We start from the raw sequence: 23,876 nt of genomic DNA, 5'->3' as shown, positions 1-23,876 counted from the left end.
CTAAGCTGGGAAGACCGATTTTGGTTGTATGTTCCGAATGGTGGCCATCTGACACTTTCTTTTATGTAACAAGTATTTCTTGAGTGCCTGTTAGGTGCTGGGAATTCGACAGTGCAGGGGAAAACAGGCATGAATCACTTTTCTTTTCAACAGATAAGGACAAAAGCCAAGATAATAAAGTTGTGCATAATAAATTAGGAGAAAAGTGCTATAAAGAAAACATTGAGGATGGGGAATGGGAAGTTTATTGCGGTGCAAGATGTTTACATTTTAAATATCGAGGTCTTGGAAGGCCTAAGATTTGAGAAAGACCTGAGGAGGGGAGGAATGAGCCCTGCAGCCATTTGAGGGAGGCCTTACAGGCAGGGAGAGCTGCAGGTACAGATCCAGAGGTGGCAACTCACTGAGCCTAGTGAAGGTAACGTGTATGTGTCATTCGTAGCAAAGCCCCAGTACTCTTCGTTAAGCCAGTTAGTTATTAGGTTTCCACTCTTCTGAGGTGGCTTCTGTTCTGACTCTCAACTGTGGTGCTCTTTTGAAGTGCTGAAAATAAAAATGTCATCTACAAAATCATTTAATGTGGAATGTCTCTTGGATTCAAAGGCACATTGGAATTAGATCTCAAATGAGGAAGGTTTCTATGTGTGAAATGCAAAGTTCACACAGATTTCTTTAGTAGGGGAAAAAGCAAGCTATAGGACAGGGTCTGTGGTACTGTTTTTGTTTAGGGAAAGGAGAGACATAGAAATCTATGAAAAGAAATTAGATGTCAGTTCAATGTGATGATGACAGTGTACTGATATTCTACTTCTACAATGGCAGACAAGGACCACTGGTTCTCTCTGGATTATTCTAGATAAGTACTTATGTGGGATGTGTTTTGCTCAGTGACACTGTCTTCTGTGTTCAGAGCCTGACCTCATTCTGCTGTATTTTGTGTGGGAAATGGAGCCTTTACCATTTTTCTTTTGTCTTGACCAACTCTTCCCAATTTTATATTGCAAAAAAGACAGTGGCTCAGGTAGGATGCTTTCAAGGTAAGCAATAGCTGAAACAGTAGGGATTTATTATCGTCAGGTGTAGGAAGAGCCCAGAGGCCAGGCTAGGGTCAGGCTCTTTCCTTCTCATTGTTGAGCTGATGTGTCCCCCATGGCCTTAAGGTGGCTGCTGGGAGTTTAAGTGTCATGTGTGGATAGATAGCAGTCCCCCTAGAGGAGGGTGGCTCTCCTTGCATCTCTTCTTTTTATCAGGTGGAAGGATTTTGTCCATGAGCTCCCAGGTGATTTGCCCTTGGGCTCATTGGTCAGCATTGGATCACCAGTCCCCATGCAAAAAAGGCTTGACAGATGCTCATCCAGCACTTCTTGTGTTTGGGAGCCAGGCATTGCCAGCCAGGAGGAGGAAGGGGTGGAGGGTGGGACTGATGACAGTGTTTGCCATGGATGGTTCCCTGGAAACCAACTGGAATGCAAATAAGCAGGTGGGCCCCGAATTTCTTCCAGGGATGAATTGGTAAGGCAGTCAGCTGAGAGAACTGGATGTTTCTGTCCCTGATAGCTATGCACTTAGATGAATGTGTCATCCTGGGTTTCAGCTTGAGTGACTCTCGTCCTGCCCTTTTCCTCGACTACCAAGACCCATTGAGAGTTCCATCTGGAGGCCCCAGAGATGTGAAGAGTGGAAACTGAATCCAAATTAATTGGAGAAAACTTCTCAGCTCTTCCTACACAGATGGTTAGAGTGTTTCCTGACATCATTGGAATTTGCTATTTTTGTAGTTGCTGCTACATAAGGATTCTGAAGCTCTCAGATATCCTATCAGATTTACACAGCAGGATCGGTTGCAGACCTTTCATGGGGTATCTTCTTTGATGGGAATTTCTCTTGTGAAATAACATTTATTGCCTATGGGGATGGACAGCTAGAGTATGCCCATCACGTAGTTTGCCCTGAGGGGGTGACATCAGTGGTGATAGACAATGGAGTCATATTTATTTTTAGTCCACTACCAATCCTTGGATTCTTTCTACAGGGAAGTATGTCCCTTTCTATCAGTGATATCATTGAGTTAATGCCTTGTCAGTTTCCTGAGAGATAGCCCAGAACCTTGAGAGGCTCAAGATAAGTGGTTGATACGTATTTGTCCTGTGAGGAGATGACCCTGAAAACATCAGTGGCCTTTCCTTTCATATTCCATTCTTGAAACCCAAAGGTTATAATAGTGACGATTTTTCAGGACTCTGTTTACCCATACCTTTCTCAGATCATGTCTTCATGAGCTAGAAACACTTCCTAATAAGGTAATAAATGGATTGTTGAGCTTCTTAATTTTAACCCACTGATCCAGTACATTTTGGTCTAGTAGGTTAGAGTCCTTGCTAAGCAAAACTAGTCTCATTTAGATGGGGATTGGTTTTTATGTGTGACTTCATCGAAAAAATAGAAGGAAAGGGAAATAATTACATGAATAGTAATTTCTTTTTTCTAACTAGACATTTGTGTATGATTTTGACTTGTAGAAAATTACAGTAGCAGAGTGCATCGAGACCCAGAGTAAAGCCATGACAATGCTCACCATCGAACAGTTGTCCTACCTGCTCAAGTTTGCTATTCAGAAAATGAAACAGCCAGGGGTAAGAAGAATGCTCCTCTTGGTATACGGATAAAAGAAAATAGTGACTTTTCTTTTGTTCTCTTAACCTTCTACATGCTCCTTATATGCTTAGCTTTTCAGGCACCTTATATGTTCTTTGGGCCTTCCAGTGTGCCCAAATTCAAATATCTGTAGATTAAAGATAAGGTACAATAGTATTCAGTTAATTATAGTGAGTACTTTGTGTCCCAAAGGAGTTTAATCAGGAAATGACATACAGTAGAAAGTTGGTAGGGGTTTTAAAATTCTGATTGGTCATGAAGTGAAACCTCAGACCCCATTCATTGTTCCTTCCCACAGGAGTCAGGGAAATTCCATTTCAGTGAGAGAGCTCAGTTCAACCCAGTTTATTTAAAACCAAGGTCTGATGATGGAACCTTCAAGGAAAACTCAACCAGAGAAATTTCCATAAAGGGCGAGAATTTGGTAGTACTGCAGTTCTGAAATAGGATTTGATGTACAGCCTTTGCCCTTTAAGGAAAATCTGTATGTAAAGCAGGACCACCTCATTCTGCTGGCAAGTTGTGTTCCTCACGGTGTTGTTCCTCCTGTGGGTCCCAGTCATTCCGTAGCCATTGTGGTTTGTATATTTATTATGATAGTTTTCAGGAAAATGGCAGAAAAATACCTTGTTTTAAAAAACAATCATATTATGACATTTTTCCTACAGATGAACCTAAAGAGACTTAAGGGTGGGGTTTGCCCCTTTCTGATTTACAGAAAGGCAACATGTGGGCTAGCGGTGACCCTTTGTGAAACTTCAGAGTTTGCTTTCTAAGTTAAATGAATAGAACAGGGCTTTAGGTTATACTGTGGTTTTATTTCTTTAAAAAAAAAAAAACAAGATTGTAATAATGAATATGCTAATAATATTGATTGGATCATCCCATGCTGTACATAGGTGATGGTAGTCAATGCTGTACCCCTAAAATATGTATAATTAATTACGCTTCAATGAAAAAAAAATATATAAAGCTTTTGCTTTGAGAATATCAGGACCTGTTACTTGGGTGAATACTGAAAAATAAACAGATAACAAAATCAAAACACAGCTGGGCTCTTGATTATGAATAACCAGGCAGAATTAGAAGGTGGACCAATTTGGAGCTATCCTTTGTGGAAACCTTTAGAATTGTATTGTCTGAAAAGTTGTCTCCACTTTTAAAGTCCTTTGTTGATATTAGTGCTTGGTCCTCCACAGTAATGATGAGTTTGTCCTGTGTGTGTGTATCATTTCTTTTATAGACAGATGCATTCCAGAAGCCCGTTCCGTTGGAACAGCATCCTGACTACGCGGAATACATTTTCCATCCCATGGACCTTTGTACATTAGAAAAGGTTGGCCTTCAGCAAAGAACCTCACTGTTGCAGCCCACAATTGTCAAGATGACTAAGAATCCTCCCACACTACCCATGCCCTATCTCAAGTTAGATTATTTCTCTGCATTTTCCTTGCTCTATTTTTATTTGGAAAGAAGAACTCTTGATCCCCTAAACTTCTTTCCTCTGTAACATTGTTCCAAGGATTGCAATGGAGTGTTCAAATCTACTGATAATACTTCCGCAAGTGATTCTAGTTTTTACCTGAAAAAGTCTTAGCTTCTAAGAAGTAGTGATTTGATTTGAGCCTCCCTTCCTCTTCTCTTTCTTATGGAGGTGTTAATGAGAGCAGCAGGAAGGAAGAAGAGAAAATTAAGTGTTTGAGAAACCTCCAGATTAGCAATAAAGATGTGGCTTCTTAGAACTTGACTTAGTTTACTGATGAGGATATTTCTTTAATGCTTGAAGGTGTTTTTAAAAGTTCATGTTAAAATTCCATGCTGAAAATTAAACTTGTAACGCTTCAGATTATGCATGTCATTCTGGTGCTGATTTTCAAACCATTGTCAGCAAAATATGGGTAATGAAGAGCGTCCAGGAGGAGGAAACATTACTTCATATGGTCTGCACTGATAACCCCCAAACAGTAAATTCAACCTGTTTTGGGAAGTTGCACATACCCTCATAATGTGATGGAAAAAAGAAGGCATTCAAAAAGACGGGGTTGGAATTTTAGCTTCATAAATTAATACCTTTCAAACTTTGGATACCTTCCTTAACATTTCCATACCTCACTTTCCCCTTCTGTAAAATGGGGACGATAATATTTCATTGAGTTATTGAGGCTTATGTGAGACCATATGACTAATAATAAATATATTAATATATAAAATGTCTTGTTTATTGGAAGGGATCTGCTTGATAAATGACAGTTGCTATAAGATGAGAAAATTCAGCTTACCGTGATGAATTGAATAAGTGCATTTTTATAGGTCTATAGATCTTAAAAAGTAATAGCATCTTGGGAAATGAGTAAAAGAGCATTAATTAATTTGGCAAATGACTGCTCAGAAAATTGTGTGGGGACCCAGGTGTTATTGACTGTGGCTTATATAGACTCACTGGTGATTATACTCCGTGGCTTTTCTTCCCAGAATGCTAAAAAGAAAATGTATGGCTGCACAGAAGCCTTCCTGGCTGATGCAAAGTGGATTTTGCACAACTGCATCATTTATAATGGGGGTGAGTGGCTTAGATGTCTCCTACGAAAGGGAGCATGCTCTGTGTGTGTATTGCACATTCTCCTGCCCTTCATCAGAAATCAGGCTCTTAGTTCATGCATCAAGGCCAATAACTGAGAATGCTTGTGTATAGATTGCTTATATGTGTGAATAAAAAGGCAGTGACTATGTTCATTTGAAGGTATGAGCTGACATGACTATATGGTGCTGTTAGTTCTTATTGTTTTTTTAAAGTCTTATTTTAATGTCGGTATAATTGCATACAATAAATTGGACAGATTTTATGTGTGCATTTGACGAATTTGGCAAATGTGTAACCACAACCCCAGATAAGATCTAGAACATTTCCATCAGCCTGTTACATTTCCACTTGCCCCTTTCCAGTAAAGCCACTTTCGAAGGGAACTGCTATTCTGTTTTGTACCACTATAGATTAGTTTTACGTTTTTTAGAATTTCATATAAGTTGAGTCCATAGAGATTATACTTTTTTGTGTCTGGCTGCTTTCACACAGTGTAATATTTTTGGGATTCCTTTGTGTTGTTGTGTGTATCAGTGGTTTGTTCCTTTTTTATTGCTGAGTAGTTTTTCATTCTATCAGGATACCACAATTTATCCATTTGCTTTGTTGATGTTGATTGATATTTGCATTGTTTTCAGCTTTTGGCTGTAATGACTAAAGCTGCTGTAAACTTGCTTGTACAAGTGTTTGGGTGGACATATGTTTTCATATCTCTTGGGTAAATACCTCAAAGAGGTACTGCTGGATCATCGAGTTGGTTTACATTTAACTTTGTAAGAAATTTGAGCAAACTGTTTTTTGCAAAGTGGTTATATCGTTTTACACTCTACTAGCAGGGTATATGAGAGTTCTAGTTGCTCTGCATGCTTGTCAACACTTTCTATTGTCTGTCCTTTTAAATTTAGCCATTCTTGAAGGTGTAAACTGCTATGTCATGGTGGTTTTAATTTCCCTTTCCCTGGTGACTAATGGTATTGAGTATCTTTTAATGTGCTTATTATTAGTCTTTTGTATATCTTTTTGTGGTAATATATTCAGATCTTTTGCCCATTTCAAGAATTGTTTTTGTGTGTTTTTATTGTTGAGTTATCATTCTTTATATTTTGGATAAAGTTTTCTCAGTTGTGCTTTCTTGGATTTAGAGGATTGAGAATAGAATAGGATTTCTATTCAAACCTTCACTCTTGGCAGCTTCCCCAATGCCCCATCTTCCCCTACGACCTTCTTTGTCTACCTTCTAGCCAGGTTGATCTTCCTGCCTCACCCTGTTGCTCTTGTCCCCAGGTCCTGCTGTACACAGGTACCCCTGCTAGAACACTATTCCCTTCTTTGCCTGGATGACATCTTCTTATCCCTTCAGTTTCAGCCTCTCAGTCCTCTGAGAAGCCTTTCCTGATGTCCTAGACCCATACTTGCCCATGGCAGCAGCATTTATCATGCTTTCTGAATGGTGCTGTTTTTATTTGTTTGAATTAACTCTCTAGGATACAAGCTCTTTTAAGGGCAGATGTCATGTCTTGTTCTCTGTATACCTCCTGGGTTTAGTGTAGACTGTTCGTAGTGTCTGAGGAAAGATGTATGAATGGGTGGATGTTTGCTTTAAGCACACATATTGCATTCTGAACTCAGTGGCAGGGCTGGGGATGAGGGGAGGGGAGAAAGGAGAAGCACTAGGCATTGAGAATTCATGTAAAGACGATAGACTCAAATATACAGAAGGGCCTGTCAGGTCATATAAACAAGTGAATGTGGTCAGGTGGAAAACAAACATCCACACAAGCCAGGATGGCCACTGGCCAAGGGGAGTGCTGGGGATTAGGGAGAACAGGCAACTCCTGCCTGGTCTGAGAGGTCGCCATTGGCAGCTCCAGTGTTTGGTTTGGTTACAGAGTTATCAGATCGTCTGAGTTTTCAAGGCAAGCCTGTCTAGATTTGTGTGTGTGTGTGTGTGTGTATAAATAAAATCTTCTTGTCAACACACTTAAAATTTCTGAAAATACCATAAGGTTCAAAGAAAATATGGCTTTTTGACCATCTTGTCTTCTGGTTTAGTGCAAAGATTTAAATTTAGACCTGCAGACAGATGCTCACCTCATTAGCTAAGTGTTCTCATGTAAGCGATGACTCCTCTGAGCCTCACCTTACTTATTATTTAAATGGGCACATTTTATACCTGTTTCCTAATATGGCTTCTTGAGGAGTTAACCAAAAAATGTGTTTGGGCCAGAGGCACACCAGAGGTACTCAATGAAATGTCTTCTTTCCCCCACACCTTTTTTGGGTTGGGGTCTAGGACAATGACAAAGGGCTCCTTTTCACGAATTTGAGCCTTTAGAATGTTGAAGCATTTTAAAAATATTAATCCATGAATTACAGGGAAGCCCACACAAATCGCTTAGTTTCAGACAAGACGACATTGAGGCATCACAGATTGGCCGGCTTTGAAGGGAGAAGTTGCGTAATTTGAACCTGTATTAAAAGCCAGAAATTTCTGGGGTTTAGCCTTTGAAAGTTTAATCCTGGGAGAAAGCAAGTTAAAAGATGGTTAGTTGAAAGTGTAATCCAGAGACTGGGTGTTCGAATGCTTTCATTAGAATTAATTCTATTTTCTTATTCCCTTAGGAAATCACAAATTGACGCAAATAGCGAAAGTAGTCATCAAAATCTGTGAACATGAGGTATGTGTTTCCCACTGTTCCATATTAGATTCATCCAGAGTGAGGGGCTGGAGTAGCTGAAGTTTCCATTCACAGAATCTCCTAGTAGGTAGCTGTGGCGATTTTGGAATTTGTTGAGGCATAGTCAGCATCCCTACTCTTAAAGGAAAGTGAAAGCAACAAAGGTGTGTGTGTGTGGGTGCAATATGTTATCAAACACCCTTACCTTAGCAGTGATCTAAGGGAGAAGGAAACGATTTTTTTTTTTTTTTTAAAATGAGGAAATGATTTTTTACTTTTTACCCTTAAGACATGGACAAGCACTGGGCATCCTGAGTGTTCTTGGTTGCCTGGGTAGAGTTCATAATTTCTGACCTTGACTCCATAATCTATGGCATTCAGTCAGGTCCCTTTTCAGTCCTCTTGCAGAAGAGATTTGGGTTTTGCCCGGGTATCCTGGAGAGTCTGTCCGTGTTGCAAATACCCATAGTTTTGATGGTGTGATGGAATAAACCATGAGGCTGTGGTGGTTATGGGACAGACTGGTAGCCAAAATGGTATGAAGGAGGCTTTCTTTATTAGGTCCTCATTGTAAAATATAAAAAAACCTGAGGTATAATGGCCTTCAACCTTTCTGTGTGCTTCCTTCCTTCCATCCATCCATCCATCCATTTGTAAAGTAAACCTCTTTGAATATCATTGGGATACATCCATGTCTGTATATTTATATAGAGAGGGTTTTGTAAACGGTTTTTTCACTTAGTTTATTCTGAGTATTTTCTATTTGTCTAGGTAATTAAACACACAGGAAGAACAGAATTTATTCATGGCTGCATAGCATTCCTATGCACAATTCATGGACATTTATTTAATTACTCCTTTTTTCATTTAGGTAATGCCCAGTTTTATCAGTATTTAAATAAATAACAAGGTGATGAGTATCATTGCACTTCTGATGATTTCCTTAGTATAATTTTTACAAATGCAGTTAGCAGGTCAGAGTCTGTAAGCATGGCAAAGCCTTTTGGTAGACATTTCATGATTGTCTTCTAGAAAAGCTGTAGCATCTTATACAGCAACTGGGAGTGGATGAGTGTGGTAGTTTTTCTGTGTCCTTTCCAGTATTGGGAGTTCTAATTTAAAAAATATATTTATGTATGTCTTCCCCTCCAGTGTGATCAGAAAAAACAGTGGCATCACTGTGATTTTATCTTGTATTTCTTTGATGAGAAGTGGTGATGGTCTGTTTTTGATGTATACCTTTGGAATAGCCCAGGGATAGAGAGGGCTGCCTTGAAGGAGGAAATGGATTTCACTATTCGTTCATTTGTTCATTCATTCACTTATCTATTCATTGACCTGTTAAGTCAGTCACTCATAAGTAATTGTTGAGTACATACTATGTATGTGACCCTTGGTGTGATGACAGGAGATAAAGAGAAAAACAAGGTTGATGGTGATAGGAAGGTTTTAGCATCTATATGTGCAGTGATGAAGTGCATGGGCTTTGGACCCCCAACTGCCTGGGTTCAAATCCTGGCCCTACCTCTTTGCCACTGTAAGACCTTGGGCAGTTGACTTGACTTCTTGGCGCCTCATTTTCTCCCTCTGTAAAATGGAATAACAACAGCATTACCTCACAGAGGGTAGTGAGAAATAAATGAGTTAACACCCTTAGAGCACTTAGAGTCCAGCATACTCTAAATTTTGGATAAATGGTAACTTATGTATTCATTATTGTGTCACTTGAAGTGCTTTATACTTATCTAATTTAAGTTTCAGAGTAACCCTAGGTGGTAGGTACTGCTATCATTCATAGTCTGTAGATGAAGAAATGGAGGCTCCAAGAGGAGAAGCAGCTTTTCCTAAAGTTACAGAGCTAGTAAATGGTGGAGTCTGAATTCACATCCAAGAAGGGAACTTTCAGGGCATTTGGTTCTAAGTCATGACGCTACTCTAGGGGAATGGACAACACATTTCTTAAGAGGGAAAAGGACAACAAATAAGTTACTGAATTTTCAGTTTGTCATCAGTGGACATGAAGTAGGACAACGTAGTGTTAATTAACTCCTCTGACAGTGTGCTTAGAGATGCGTAGAAGTGGAGCATGGCAAGCAGAGGAGGCCAGAGTGGCTGGCAGGGATTGTTGGCCGGAGCTAGTACAAGATGAGCTCACGCAGGTGGGCTGAGGGTGCGTCACACATGGCCTTGAGAGAACCGATCAGGCGTTTAGATTTTATTGCCAGCTTCTCAACTTGGCACTATTGATATTTGGGGCTGGAGAATTCTTTGTTGGGGGGACTGTCCTGTACATCACAAGATTCCATTATTTATCTCCTTCCTGCCTCCCAAGTTGTGACAACCAGAAATGTCTCCAGAAATAGTGGGATGGAGAGGGAAGGGTTAAACTGCCCCAACAGAGAATCACTGGTATAATGATTGGTCATTGGAAGCTTTTAAGCAGGGGAAGGGTAAGATCAGATTTATTTTTGTAGAAGACGTCTCTGGCTGCTGTGTGGCATACATATGAGCCATGGTGACAGCAAGAGTAGAAGGTGGGAAACACCGGAGGTACCTGTCTCATTGGTCCAGAGAGAGATGATGGTGGCTTTGACTAGGTGGAAGCGTTGGGAATGGTGAGCAGTAGTCAGAGTCATCTCCAGAGTGTTTCCACTGTGGGGCTTTAGTTACTCTTATCCTTGAAAGTCATCAAGTATTTGAGGCCACTAGATGTGGGGCCCCTGGGGTGATACTTCCTAATGTATTTTTGCTTTACAGATGAATGAGATCGAAGTATGTCCAGAATGTTATCTAGCTGCTTGCCAAAAACGAGATAACTGGTTTTGTGAGCCTTGTGTAAGTTGGATTTACTTTTTATTTCATTTGCTGAACTCTGTGCCTTAGATGACTACCCTAAGACAGCTTTCTTTAGATGAGTTGGATGAAACTTTGAAGTTTTAAAGTAATTTTTTATTGATAAAGTTATGACAGAGTGAAAGTAATCCAGGTAAGATACACCTTAGTCTGTAAGTTCATGTGCCAAAGATAGCATCATGGTTTACTAGGTGGATTAGCAGGGTGCAGAGTAAAAGGTGCTCATCAGAGATGTGGGATGTGGCAAAGCTATCCAGATAATGAGTATTAAATGAGCATGTCACTTACAAATTATTTTGGGTCTGTTTTAAGTGGTTTGGAAATACTTCCCTGCATTAACTCCATGGTCTCTCCCAAGTTGTGGTTCTTGTAGGGAAGAAAGTCACCTTAATTTCCCCTGTGGATCTGCATTTTTCACACTGGTGTTCTGCAGAGAAAAGTACATTGTTGGGGTGGGCTGGTGTACGTGTGGGGGTGGGGCTGGGGTGGGGACAGGTGGAAGGTTGAAGTAGGTTGGAGGGGATAAGATTGTATAAGTAAAGTTGAGAATCAAAACATACTTTACAAAAAATGAAACGTAAAAAAAAACCAAACCATACTTTACGTCTCTTCCTATCTCTGAGGTTAACACCTGAATAGATAAGTCTCTGTGTAGCCCTTGATAAAGAATAAAGTTAGCTAGTACTGCCCCTTATTATATGCTAGGCACGATGCACATTTAATTCAAACTTAACAGAAGGTGTAGATGTTAATGTCTCTGTGTTGCACGAAAAAGTGAAATCTAGGCTGGCCAGTCACCTCACTTGGTTGAGCATGGTGTTGGTAATACCATGGTCAAGGGTTTGGATTCCAATACTGGCCAGCCACCAAAAAAAATAAAAAAAAGGAAGAAAGGTGAAATCTCTTGCTCGTGTCCACCCAGTTAATAGTAGTAGCACAGCCAGGACTCAAGCCTGGTTTTGTCACCATGCAGTTCCCGATCTCACCATTTGGCCCCCTTCCCAGCTTGTCCAGGCTCTTGGCCACACACCTTCTAGGCAATACCACTTGGGCAAACCCTGCTTGAAACTGTTCTTTTTGTTTGTGGTGTTTATTGCCTCCTACTTGCTTTGTCCTCACATACCAAGCTTTAATGTGTATCTTGCTGTTAAATATGTACAAACGGGATTTTTTTTTTTTTTTCCTAGAGCAATCCACATCCTTTGGTCTGGGCAAAACTGAAGGGGTTTCCATTCTGGCCTGCAAAAGCTCTGAGAGATAAAGATGGGCAGGTTGATGCCCGTTTCTTTGGACAACATGACAGGTGGGAGTTAAAAACAGGCTTTGAACCTGTGGCTGTAAATGAGCTTTCAATTCTGCCATTGGATGAGAAAAGAGGTGGAGGGTATGGCTATTATTTTGTTTATTGTCATGATACCACTGATCTTGTCGTTGAGAAATATTTTCCTGTGCTGTGTTAAGCCTGATAATGCGTGGGCTTTGGTTTTTTTTCAGGTGTGTTAGAAAATAATCTTGCTTTAGTGGTTCTGTTGATGAAACCATTATTGGAATGGGTTCCATGGCTATTTTAAGTGCTTGCTGTTTTTTTTTTTTTTTTTTGGATTTTTCTGGAGTAAATTAAACCACCGTGCAAATTGCTTTTCAAAATAATGCTTTCAGGGATCAGAAGTGTTTTCCCAGATTGCTAGTAAATGAATCTCTTATCATTGTGCTGAGTAGTTCCCTCCTGTTCCCTTTTCTCTGAAGCTAAAATGGGAAATTATAAGGGGATGCTGTTTTGACAGGTGTGAGCCTTCCCTCCCAGCCTTTCTGCCCTCCCCTTTCCCTCCACACACAGCAAAGTGAATTATTCTGGCTAATAGCAGTTCCCTTTAGAGTGGAGCCCCTGTGTGCTCGAGAACAACAGGTAGACAGAGATGAACAGTGGTTAATATCTTAATTCTCTTGTAGCAAGTTATGTTTTGATTAAATGAGGCACCCACCAAGCAGTTTGAGAAACTACGTGAGTATGCAGGGAAGAGTATTTAAAATACACATACTAAAAAGTACATACACACACTTAGAATATACAGAAGATACAGCTTATATTTTTAAATAACAACGGAGTCTGAAATATTACTCTCTGTTAAATTTTGCTTGTCATCTTACAGGTCAAAGAAAAGTGTGAATCCCCCAATAATCTGCAAAATTGTTGACTAGGAATGCCAACAGTCCATTGTCAGGAGACAAAATGGAAATTAGTTGAGGTGCTATGGGGTTTGGTAGGAAGTATCACGCTATGATTTTAACTGCTCTTTTTGGAACTCTTCCTAAAATGTATTTATTCCTTTATTAAAAGAAATACATATTTGGTGCTTGCTGTGCGCCAGGCCATGCAAGATGCTGGGGATACAGGAGTGAGCCAGGCAGACACTCTCCCTGCCTGCCTGAAGGCTGATGTCCTAGTGAGGAAGATGGATAACAAACAAGTGAACAAATAGGCAAAATAATCCAAGATCAGGAGGTGGAGTTGGGCCTGAGGCGAAGATCTGGGTAGACAGACCAGCAAGAGCAGAGGCCCAGCGGCAGGGAAGGGCTGAGGCCTCAAGTGTTCGAGAAAAGCCTGGGGGACAGTGTGGTTTGAACAGGGTTAGAGAAGAGGATGGTAGGAGGTTGAGGTCAGGGGTAGCAGGAGTTTGGTTTTCATTTGAAGAGCTGGAGGAATTAGTGGCAGGCTGTGTATGCTCAGAACATGGCAAGTATGCACTGTCTTGATGAGCTGGGGTTCTCATTCTATAAGGTAACACGGTAGATCTATATGCTTAGGATATAGGTGGGCGGGGGGTGGGGGAGTGCTTGCCTCTGTGCACCAGGTATTCCCAGACCATTCGAGTCGATGATTCTGTGCTCACGTGCAGAGACCTTAGTCTTTATCTGTCAGACGCCATGGAAAAGTGGCCTTAAAGGACACTAAGAACGATGCGTGCACTTTGCTAGCCCTTTTTCCAGAGGCTGTTTCCTAAGCACCTGCAGGTTTAGGCCTCGGTTTTGTGTGGGAGCTGTCGCAGAAGCTGAGCCCCTTCTTTTCGTTTATGAAAAAGAAAGCAGCATAAGTCTGGTGGCCTTGAGAGTTTTCTTACCCCTCTTAGAGGTTGGAGTGTCTTCTGTCTCTTTTAAGGGAGTGTGTGTGCTGTGGGTTCATTTTGTGGGAGGAGGGCCATTGAGGGCGTTGTCAAGGACATTCCACAGTGGTGGGGTGACGGTGCTTTGGAGGTCTAGGAATGTTTGGATAGGGAGTTGCTGACAGCTGTGGGCGAATCCCTTCCTCAGAGGAGTTCTTCATTCTGGGACAGCGTCTTCCTCCCTGACATGATCTTCTTAAAGCAGAACGGCCACGTTTACGGACAGCGTGCTCTTAGTGAGACCCGAGAACTGGATGAGGATACTGAAAGGAGGCTACAGGAGGTGAAATACACTGTCCCTTTCTCAGGGAGCTCACTTCGGGATTGTAGGGCCAAAGCATAAGCCTGGACATGTGTACATGAAGTAGGTCAGGACAGCAGAAGAAGAAATATCACAAAAATACCACGTTAATTGTCAAGTTAAATACTAGAGTGCGCCTGGGGAGGAGGCTCTTGCACAAATTGAGGCATGTTCTAAAGTGTCTTAATGCATGCTTTTTGAAAGAATTTGCTTTTTTAAATTTTATTTTATGCACACACATACACTTATGTAAAAATGTAGGAAATATTTTATTTAATGCCTGCAGAGCTTTTAAAAAAAAAAGCCTGTTATACACTGGGCACTGTTTTAAGTACCTTTTTGTAGAAGCTGCTTTTATCTCCATTTTATCGATAAGAAAATTGAGGCTCAGAAAGGTTAATGCCTTTCCCAAAGTCACACAGCTGGGAAGGAGCCAACCTGGGGTGAGAACTGAAACACTGTAACTCTAGAACTACAGCTCTGTAACCTGTGCTGCCATGGGGCCTCTCATGACATTGTCCTCTTCAGAGGCCTTATATTGTAAAACAAATCTAATTTTCTTTTAAATATTTCCTGGAGGGCAGCCCGTGGCTCACTCGGAAGAGTGTGGTGCTGATAACACCAAGGCCACAGGTTCGGATTCCTATATAGGGATGGCCGGTTTGCTCACTGGCTGAATGTGGTGCTGACAACACCAAGTCAAGGGTAAAGATCCCCTTACTGGTCATCTTAAAAAAAAAAAAAAAAAAAAAAAAATTCCTGGGCTTGCTTTAAGGAAAAGAAATGCGTTTACTTTTCCACCAAGCAGCTGCACTGAAAGCCCTTGATAACCTGGAAAGAAACAGTTAAGGCCTCAAGATCCGTCAGAAGTGCAGGGTGGGGCTGGGAATGAGGTCATAAGACCATGACCAGCTGTCTGATAGGGCCTGGTGGTGCTGGCTTTTTGTTTTTTCCTCTAGTTTCTCCTCCAAATAGGAGCTTCATTTTATGGATGAAGAGCTGAGGCTGGCTCGGGAGGGGAGTCTTGTGCCCAGGGGCAGCCCTGGGGATCCCAGCTGCTTGTCTAGTCCTGATCCCGCCCACCAGTCTCAGTCTCACCTTGAGGCCACTGGCTCCTGCTCAGCCCTGTCCCCTCTGGCTGGTTCTTCAGGACTCAGAAGAAAGATAGTAGTCAAACCAGAAGCTGGGAATTTCCACCACTCAGAAATTACTTTTGGGGTGTTAAGGTTTAGTTTTTGTTGCAATCTAGCATCACCAAGAGTTGCAAACACTCTGCCTCTGTTCTGAATTCTGTCCCATGGACATGATTTATGTCTTCTTGGTTGTTTTCTCTTAAAAATAGGAATTCTATGCCAATTGTTGAAATGGGTGTAAAATGTAATATAAGAAGTTCAGTTTTTCCCTTTTTTAAAAAACATGGGAAGACTTGGTAATGTCGACTTCAGTAGCTACATGGTCAGTTTGGGTAGCAACTGAGTAGATGCTTCTTTCTCTTTGAACTAGACATGAGTTTTCCACTTCTCCAAAGTCCACTTTGCTCCCTGTTGCTTTGTACCTGGCTTGAGTTTATGGTCTATGAAATCCAGAAGGCCTTGGAATAGCTCATTCCCACCAGTTTCCTAGCTACAAACTGGCTTGAGGCTGGGGAATCATATGTGGTGGCCAAGTTAAGTCTTGGATATCCCTGTGTCAGCTGTGCTGTCACCCATACTGGTAGTTGTGATGTTGCCACCTCCTCCTGCAGTCATGCAGGTGCTGGTTCCAGAAAAGCAGCCTCCAGCATTTTTGCTGTCAGGGGTCTCTGCAGAGCACAGTGGGATGTGTGGGGTGTTGATGGTAGGATGATGGTATAGACCTGTAAATGGAGGTGAAAGGTGCACACCCAAAGTCTAAATGGCTGTTTTTCAGTAATTTTCCTTGTGAATTATCTCATATTCAAAAACGTGCCTCCTTTTAGAGATATGGTTTTTTAAAGTTTCCTTCTAGTCCCATTTAGAATTGCAATGAGAAAAGATAGTGCTTTATGTTTGCCTGCAGCTGAATGAGATCTGGGGCATAATTCTCTTTTCACAGGTGTAGTTGAGAGTGCAGTGACTTTCCTTACTCTCTACCAGCCAAAAAGCAAAGGGGATTTGATTTTTTAATGGATCAAAATGATTAAGTCTTTCGAGCCTTTTAATGTTGTAGTTGTGTTGTTCATGTTGTGTCCTTATGGCAGAATGTGTCTGTTAGTGGATCATTAATTAGCCATTCAAAACAAAGTCGTTCTTTAAAAATAGAATAAGCATTTAAGAACCTTGGCAGACATGCTAGGCTAATTTGATTCGCATTAAGAAAAAAAAAAACAATCTTGGAAATTGCTGAAGTTGACTTAAATGCTCTTTCTCTTTTGCCCTTCTAGGGCCTGGGTTCCAATTAATAATTGCTACCTCATGTCTAAAGAAATTCCTTTTTCTGTGAAAAAGACTAAAAGCATCTTCAACAGTGCCATGCAAGAAATGGAGGTTTATGTGGAGAACATCCGCAGGAAGTTTGGGGTTTTTAATTACTCTCCGTTCAGGACACCCTACACGCCCAATAGCCAGTACCAAATGCTGCTCGATCCCACTAACCCCAGCGCTGGCACTGCCAAGATAGACAAGCAGGAAAAGGTCAAGCTCAACTTTGACATGACAGCGTCCCCCAAGATCCTGATGAGCAAGCCCATGCTGAGCGGGGGCACGGGCCGCAGGATTTCCTTGTCGGATATGCCACGCTCCCCCATGAGTACAAACTCTTCGGTGCACACGGGCTCCGACGTGGAGCAGGACACCGAGAAGAAGGCCACTTCCAGCCACTTCAGCGCCAGCGAGGAGTCCATGGACTTTCTCGATAAGAGCACAGGTCAGCCACAGGCGGTGGAGGGGGGCGGAGACGACAGGTGCCGCCCACACCTGTGGGGCCCCAGCAGGTGGGTGTCGCCACAATCAAAGGGCATTGCAGGGGCTTACACTTCAGTAGAGCAAATTTTACCTTATTTTTCTTGGGCGGCTGGCCACCATGGGGATCGAACCCTGGACCTTGGTCTTATCATCACCATGCTCTAACCAGCTGATCTAAGTGGCCGGCCCAGTGGAGCGAATTTTAAATGAGCAACCAGGTAGAATTCTTGCTGTCAGGGACCCAAAAGTGAGAAAAGTCTTCCCAAAAGGCCAGGTGGAGGTTGAAAGAAAGTGAGCTTCATTAAAGGAAAAGAATCTGCTGGGCTGTGCTCAAAGTGACGGCAGCCCGGGGCTGCCCTGAAAATGGGGGGGACAGCCGCTAACCCAGGGCGGTGGGAGCTCGTGTAGGTAGTTGGCGCCAAGAGCGGGGTGATGTCATTCCGGGGCGGGGATTGAGTTAGGTCACGGAATGGATAGTTCTGCGCATGCGGAGATGCCGAAAGTTTCATCTCCGAGACTGTGAGGCTTCTTGTAAAAGAAAGGGGAGGGGAGGAGGTGGACGGCGCCGTTTTGTACTTGGGCTTGTCTAGAATGGCGCTGCTTGTGTTGCAGATCTATTAGAGGTCATTCCTAAAAATGAGTGGAGCTGGCCAGAAGTCCTTCAGAGTTCAGTTCAAATGTCACTGCTTCTTGGAACATCCCGTAACACTTTTTTCTTTCCTAAGAATTTTCTTTTAATTAAAAATTTGGTTTTCTGTCGAAGCCATACATTCACACGAAATACTCAAATGTTAGAGAAACATTTAAGGATAAAACTCTCTCCCCCCAGAGTTATCCCACTCCCTCAAAGGTCACCACGTTTAACAGCTGTGTTGCGTTTTTGAGACATGCTAAAGTAGAGTGATTAAGAAGGTAGATATTGCTCTCAAGTCTCAGCTCTGCTACTCACTAGCTGTGTGTCTTTGGGCAAGGTACTTCACCCCTTTATGCCTTGTTTCCCCATCTGTAACGTGACCATCATAACAGGGCCTGCTTTGTAAGGATTAATCGAATCAGTGCATACAAAGGGCTTAGAACAGTGCCTGAAATAGTGAGTACTGCAAAGATGTTGGTTCCTGTATTATTTTTTCATGGTGATTGCTAAGCAGATGCCTACGCAGGTAAGAGAGGTGCTGCACACGAGGGGTGCTGTCTGAGAGTAAGAAAAGCAACAGGTGACTTAGATTACATTGTTTCTACCCAAACATACTTTGGTTGCATAAGTACTTACAAACTTCATTGCTTCCACAAGGAAATAGATTTTACTCTCATTTTCCTTGAGATGTGGCCTGCACAGTATGTTCCTTGTTGTTCCACCTTTAAGAGACATGGGCACAGAGAAGCTTCCACACTAAGCATGACACGAAAGGCAGCCAACCCTCTGGCTCTGGGCTGGGGAGGCAGTGAGAGGGGCCTGGTGCACCCACCTGGGACACATGCCCCATCTCAAGGGCTTCAGCCCAGGGCTGCCATGCAGAAATGTGGACTCAGAGTTTTCAGATCTTAAACATTCTTCCAGAGAAATGGGAAATCTGCACATTTAAGTAAAATCTCCAATTATTAAATGTCAGGGCAAAATGCCTTGGAATATTTTCTAGAATGAATATGGCACATCTACAGGTTGGACCACCAGCTTTAAACTTCTAGGCTTTCAGACTCCCTCCCGTCCTCCCCTTCCCTCTTGTCCTCCGTCACATAAAAACTCTTTAAGGAGCAAGCATCCGTTCTTCAAGAGACCACAGATGTCCCCGGAAGAAAAAAGGATAAAAGATAAAACTTAGTCAATTGTGAACTCAAAGAATCCCATCCCATTTTGGTTGTGTGGTTTCTTGGGTTATTTTCAAGTCCTGTATTTTGCTGCTCCCCAGATGACTAGAGCCGGGGCAGAGGGAGAGAGCGACTGTAGCCTCTGACTCTTGACCGTAAGGCTGCAGGCTTTCTCCTGGGCTTATTCATAGCCATGTGGTCCTAGGTACTCACAATTGAGCTGTAGAGCTTGGTTCTAGGATTGACATAATTTGTGTTGACGTAGTTTCGGAAAAATCCTCTGTTTTGCTCCCTTGTTTCTGACCAGAGTCCTTAAAAGCTTACTTTTATTCCATGACATGATTCCATTTAAGCCACGTTCGCAAAACATGGTACTTAATCACATGAACCCGTCAGCCTATTAATTCCCACAGAGAGCGTGCTTTTGAGAAAGTGTTTTAAATTTTAACCTTGGCAGCAACTCTGTGACTCACTATTGTCTGAACTCTCATGGTCATGGTTCTTTGCCATATTTTATTACATACTTAAATATTAAATCTTCAACTTAGCTTTGTCCTAAGCTAAACAAAATGTATAAGCTCATGTGTTTAAATTACTTGTGTTTTTTCCTATTGTACATGAAATTAATATATAACTAGTAAAATAAAACATGTTGGTGTGTGAACCACCATTGGTTTTCCCGCACCACATTTCTTTTTTTGTCTTTTTTGTGACTGGCACTCAGCCAGTGAGTGCACCGGCCATTCCTATATAGGATCCGAACCCGCGGCGGGAGTGTCGCCGCGCTCCCAGCGCCGCACTCTCCCGAGTGCGCCACGGGCTCGGCCCCCGCACCACATTTCAAATAATATAGTTTTATAAGAATATCATAACATGTATAGTGTGTTTAATTTAGCTTCTCTCTTTCCTTGGGAGGTATAAAAGAAGAGGGATAAATGACATCAGACTTCCTGACAAAATTCTTCTTTTTTTTTAGATGAGAAATTAGTAGATTCTCCTTTTCAGTAGACTTTAAAGTCCCTTTCCTAAAATACCCCCTTATCCCTATATGCTTGTGTCCTTTTGCTAATCGTGAGTTAGTATAGGAAGACAGAGTGATTATTCCACATCATTTTAATCTTACAAATTGCCCCCTTTTCTGTACGGAGCCAGATGGTAAATATTTTAGGCTTTTGTGAGTCTTTGTCACAACTAGATAGTATGAGGCTGAGTTCTAATAAAACTTTGTTGATGGACACTGAAATTTTGAAATTCATGTAAGTTGCATGTTTCATGAACTATTAAATCTTTTTATTTTTCCCCCTCACCATTTAAAAATGTTAAATACCCTTCTTAGCTAGCAGGCTGTATAGGAAAAGTTGGTATGCTAGGTTTGGCCCATGGGCTGTAGTGTGCCAGCACTATTAGAAACTAAAAGAGTTAGAAGAAACTTTGAGTCAGTCTCCCCATTTTACAGAAGGTGAGTTGAGGGCCCTGTGCAGTGTGTAAGGGACGTTCCCGTGTCGCTACAGCCAGATCCTGCGCCTAGGCCTGTTTTCTTTTCACTGCACCCTGCTGCCCTCTGCTGTTAGCAGCGACAGTAGCATTTAGTGGAGAGGGAAGTGGAATGTATGTTAAAATGCCCCCAATCAGGGACAGTATAGTTGAGACAGGACTGTGGTTCATCCAAAATCGTGTTTTTTAAAAAAAAAAAAACAAAAAACCCCTCATGTCTTAGGATATAAAAACCATACAAGTAATTTCAGCAGTGAAAGTTTTGTAGCTGGCAACATAAAACTACAAATTGAAATAAGTTATTACATAAGACTTCTATGAGAGTTTAGAAACCTTTTTGTTTGGGGGATTGAGGAACTCAGAGTCATGTGTCTATAATCCTTAGAACAGGATTTAGCTTTCTAAGAAGCAGTTTGCTCAGCTGGAAGCTTTTAGCTCAGCATGTCTTGGAATCCTGCTATCTTGATGGCCAAAGTCGTTTATATTCTTAGTAATTTTTCTGGTTCCCCCTTCATATAGGCCTCCTGGCCAGAAGTGATGCCTTCACTGATATAGGCTTGCAGGATCCCACTGTAAGTCATTCATATTTATTAGGGTAAGAGTCCTGGGGCCTGACGTTTACCACCCTCTAAGTTAATGGTCCTTTGGTCATATAGCTCCACTGTGGGTTATCATTTAGAGAGAAGGGAAAGCATTTTTATATACTCTTTTTATGGGTGAAATCAGTATGTTTTTGTCATGAATAATTTTTAATCAAAAAACTAAAGTCACCAGTAATCCCATCTCCCACAGTCAACCCTTAGGTATTGTTTCCAGGGCTTTTTCTATGTTGGTTTATAAATCATAGTATTAAGTTGAAAAGTCCAGTACTTACAGGGATCAGGCAGATATGGAGTGAGTGAGGTTTGGAAGTGGTAGGGTGAATGAAAGCAGAAACACGCTTCTCCTTGTAGCCTGTTACATACATAGGTGTGCACATGCATGTGTGAGACTTCCCCAGACAAGATTTACACTTCTGATATGTGATGTACGCTAGGATTTCCACTCTTGTGTTTCATTATGTAAGAGCTTCTTATAACCCACTAAGTGATCAACCTGTAGCACATAAAATGCTGAGCTACAGAGGTATGCCTTTCTGGAAGGGACCAGGGACCCTTCCTCCTGCTGGATCTTGCCAAGTGGAAATGTGGCTCAGTATTGCTAGATTTCTGACTTTTCAAGAGAACCCTCAAGTATTTTTTTAAAATGTGAACTACCTTAACTTTTACAAATTGGCTCAAATTTAAAAATATTTTTTTCTATCCCATATCAAATGCGTTTGTGAACCTCTTTGTTCGTGGGTCACCTGTTTGCAATGTCTGGTGTTAGACTCTGTAGCATTTAACTTTTTTTTCCCCCCCTAACCTTAACGTTGTGTTCTGAATACTTTTCCATGAGTAAACAACCCTTCCAAACAGCATCTCTAGGGCTGACCCCGTGGTGCACTCGGGAGAGTGCAGCGCTCCCGCCGCGGGTTCGGATGCTATATAGGGATGGCCGGTGCCCTCACTGGCTGAGCGCGGTGCGGCCGGTCACAAAAAAAACCCACAAAACAGCATTTCTTTTTTTTTTTTTTTTTTTTTTTGTCTTTTTCGTGACTGGTACTCAGCCAGTGAGTGCACCGGCCATTCCTATATACGGAACCCACGGCGGGAGCGTCGCCACGCTCCCAGCGCCGCACTCTCCCGAGTGCGCCATGGCTCGGCCCCAAAACAGCATTTCTATGGGTATTTCCTAACCCACTCTAGACCCTCTGGTGATGCTCTGTGTATCTGTGCATGGCACCACCAGGACTTGTGCAAGGTGGGCCCTTTGAACATGTAGTTTTTTCCGAGGTTTTATAGTCAAGGAAATTCAGCATGAATCATTAACTCCCCCACCCCCACCCTGCCCCTGCCCAGAGTGCTGGGGTGTGTGGGAGGGAAGGGGCACTTTTTTCTAATTTAATTCTAAGACTCATGTTTCATGTAGACATAATAACACTTAGCACAGGCTAGGATTTTGTAAATGTAGATAATAAATGATGTGTTTTAGCCCACACTCGTGAATTGTACATCAAAGTATAAAATCTGATTAAATTATTTGTGACTTCAAAGGCAATTAGTTCTTCCTTTGGGCAAGATTTATGGCTTTAAGAAAGGATTGGCATCCATTTCAAAGTTTAATTGAAACGAGCATTTCCAAATGTCTTTATGCTTTTGAAAGTGTGTAGAGTGATTTAAAGCAGAGTTTCTTAACCTCAGCACTACTGACATTTTGGGTTAGGTAATTCCTTATTGTGGGGGCTGTCCTGTGCACTGTAGAATGTTTAACAGCACCCCTGGCCTCTACCCACTGAATGCTAGTAGCACCCTTGCCCACAATTATGACAGACAAAAATGTCTCAGACATTGCTAAGTGTCCCTTGGGGGCCAAAGTCACTCCTCCAGTCCCATGTACTGTTTAGTGTACTTTTGAATTTTAGCACTGGTGACAAAAATTCCTGTTACTTAACATTGATCTTTGAAGTGCTTCAATATTTACATTTAATTTTGTTTCGTTTGATCCTGAATACAAAATATTCCTTTCACATTTTAACGTTAGAAAATAAATAGCATAAACCTCCCCCAAGAGGTGAAAACTAGAATTGGGTATACCTTCTGCTTTTTTAATGTATATAATCACAGTGATAATAATAGTGATAAATAACTTTCTTGTGGTGGAATGGGTTTCTGCTTTTTGCAACTTTGCAATGTTTTCTTTAACACGTTTCTGTATTAATGCATGTGGTTCTAGTTGTTAACATAGGTGGTGCATTGAATGTGACAGAAAAGATGGTGGCAAGTGACTGAAATTTGGAAAACATTTATTGGGGGAAGAAACCTGGTTTCATAAAGTAATGTGAATGCAAATATTTTGAGTGCATGCATTGATTTCTTGATGTAAATTACACACACACACGCATACACACACGAGTACTTCAAAAAGCTCATGGAAAAATAGAATTAAAAGATAGTATGAATCTTCCCATGAAGTTTTTGGAGTTCATTTAAATTTAAATGCATGTTATATCCTTGCTAACTTTCTGACTCCCAATGTTATAGGCATTTTGGCCAGCAAAGCATTTTATATGTTCCTGCAGATGGCAACCCATGGAGCCTGGTTTTTAAGAACATGTCTGTTGAACCTCACAGGAGTCATATAATTACAGAATTCCTGTCCCATCATTTCCATTTTTCCATTTTAACAAATACAGTACATTTTTGCACCTGTTTTAAAGATTTTTTTCTCCCAAGAAAACCACACAGTAAAAGTATAAAAAAGGGCAAAAGAGCTCATAATCTAAATACCTTTAGTTGACTTTTTTTTTTTAAGTTGGGTCAGCCTCTGGATAGTTTTAGATGGTGG

The 23,876-nt window shown here is 41.5% G+C and overlaps 1 protein-coding gene across 11 annotated transcripts in view; it reads left to right on the top strand.

The window, feature by feature from the left end:
- The window catches only part of ZMYND8 (zinc finger MYND-type containing 8), a 143,153-nt gene that overhangs the window by 42,915 nt on the left and 76,362 nt on the right, over window positions 1–23,876 (top strand). For all 11 annotated transcript variants that reach the window (XM_063076173.1, XM_063076180.1, XM_063076156.1 and 8 more), the window contains 7 exons: window positions 2,520–2,633; window positions 3,899–3,991; window positions 5,128–5,215; window positions 7,859–7,914; window positions 10,672–10,749; window positions 11,955–12,070; window positions 16,631–17,112. In XM_063076173.1, the coding sequence (XP_062932243.1) occupies window positions 2,520–2,633; window positions 3,899–3,991; window positions 5,128–5,215; window positions 7,859–7,914; window positions 10,672–10,749; window positions 11,955–12,070; window positions 16,631–17,112 (1,027 nt within the window). The remainder of the gene's footprint in view (window positions 1–2,519; window positions 2,634–3,898; window positions 3,992–5,127; window positions 5,216–7,858; window positions 7,915–10,671; window positions 10,750–11,954; window positions 12,071–16,630; window positions 17,113–23,876) is intronic.

Source organism: Cynocephalus volans, chromosome 1 (genome assembly GCF_027409185.1).
Source record: "Cynocephalus volans isolate mCynVol1 chromosome 1, mCynVol1.pri, whole genome shotgun sequence".
Taxonomy (NCBI): Eukaryota; Metazoa; Chordata; class Mammalia; order Dermoptera; family Cynocephalidae; genus Cynocephalus; species Cynocephalus volans.
Note: the sequence above shows the minus strand (reverse complement) of the source record. Positions and strands in the feature narration are given on the sequence as shown.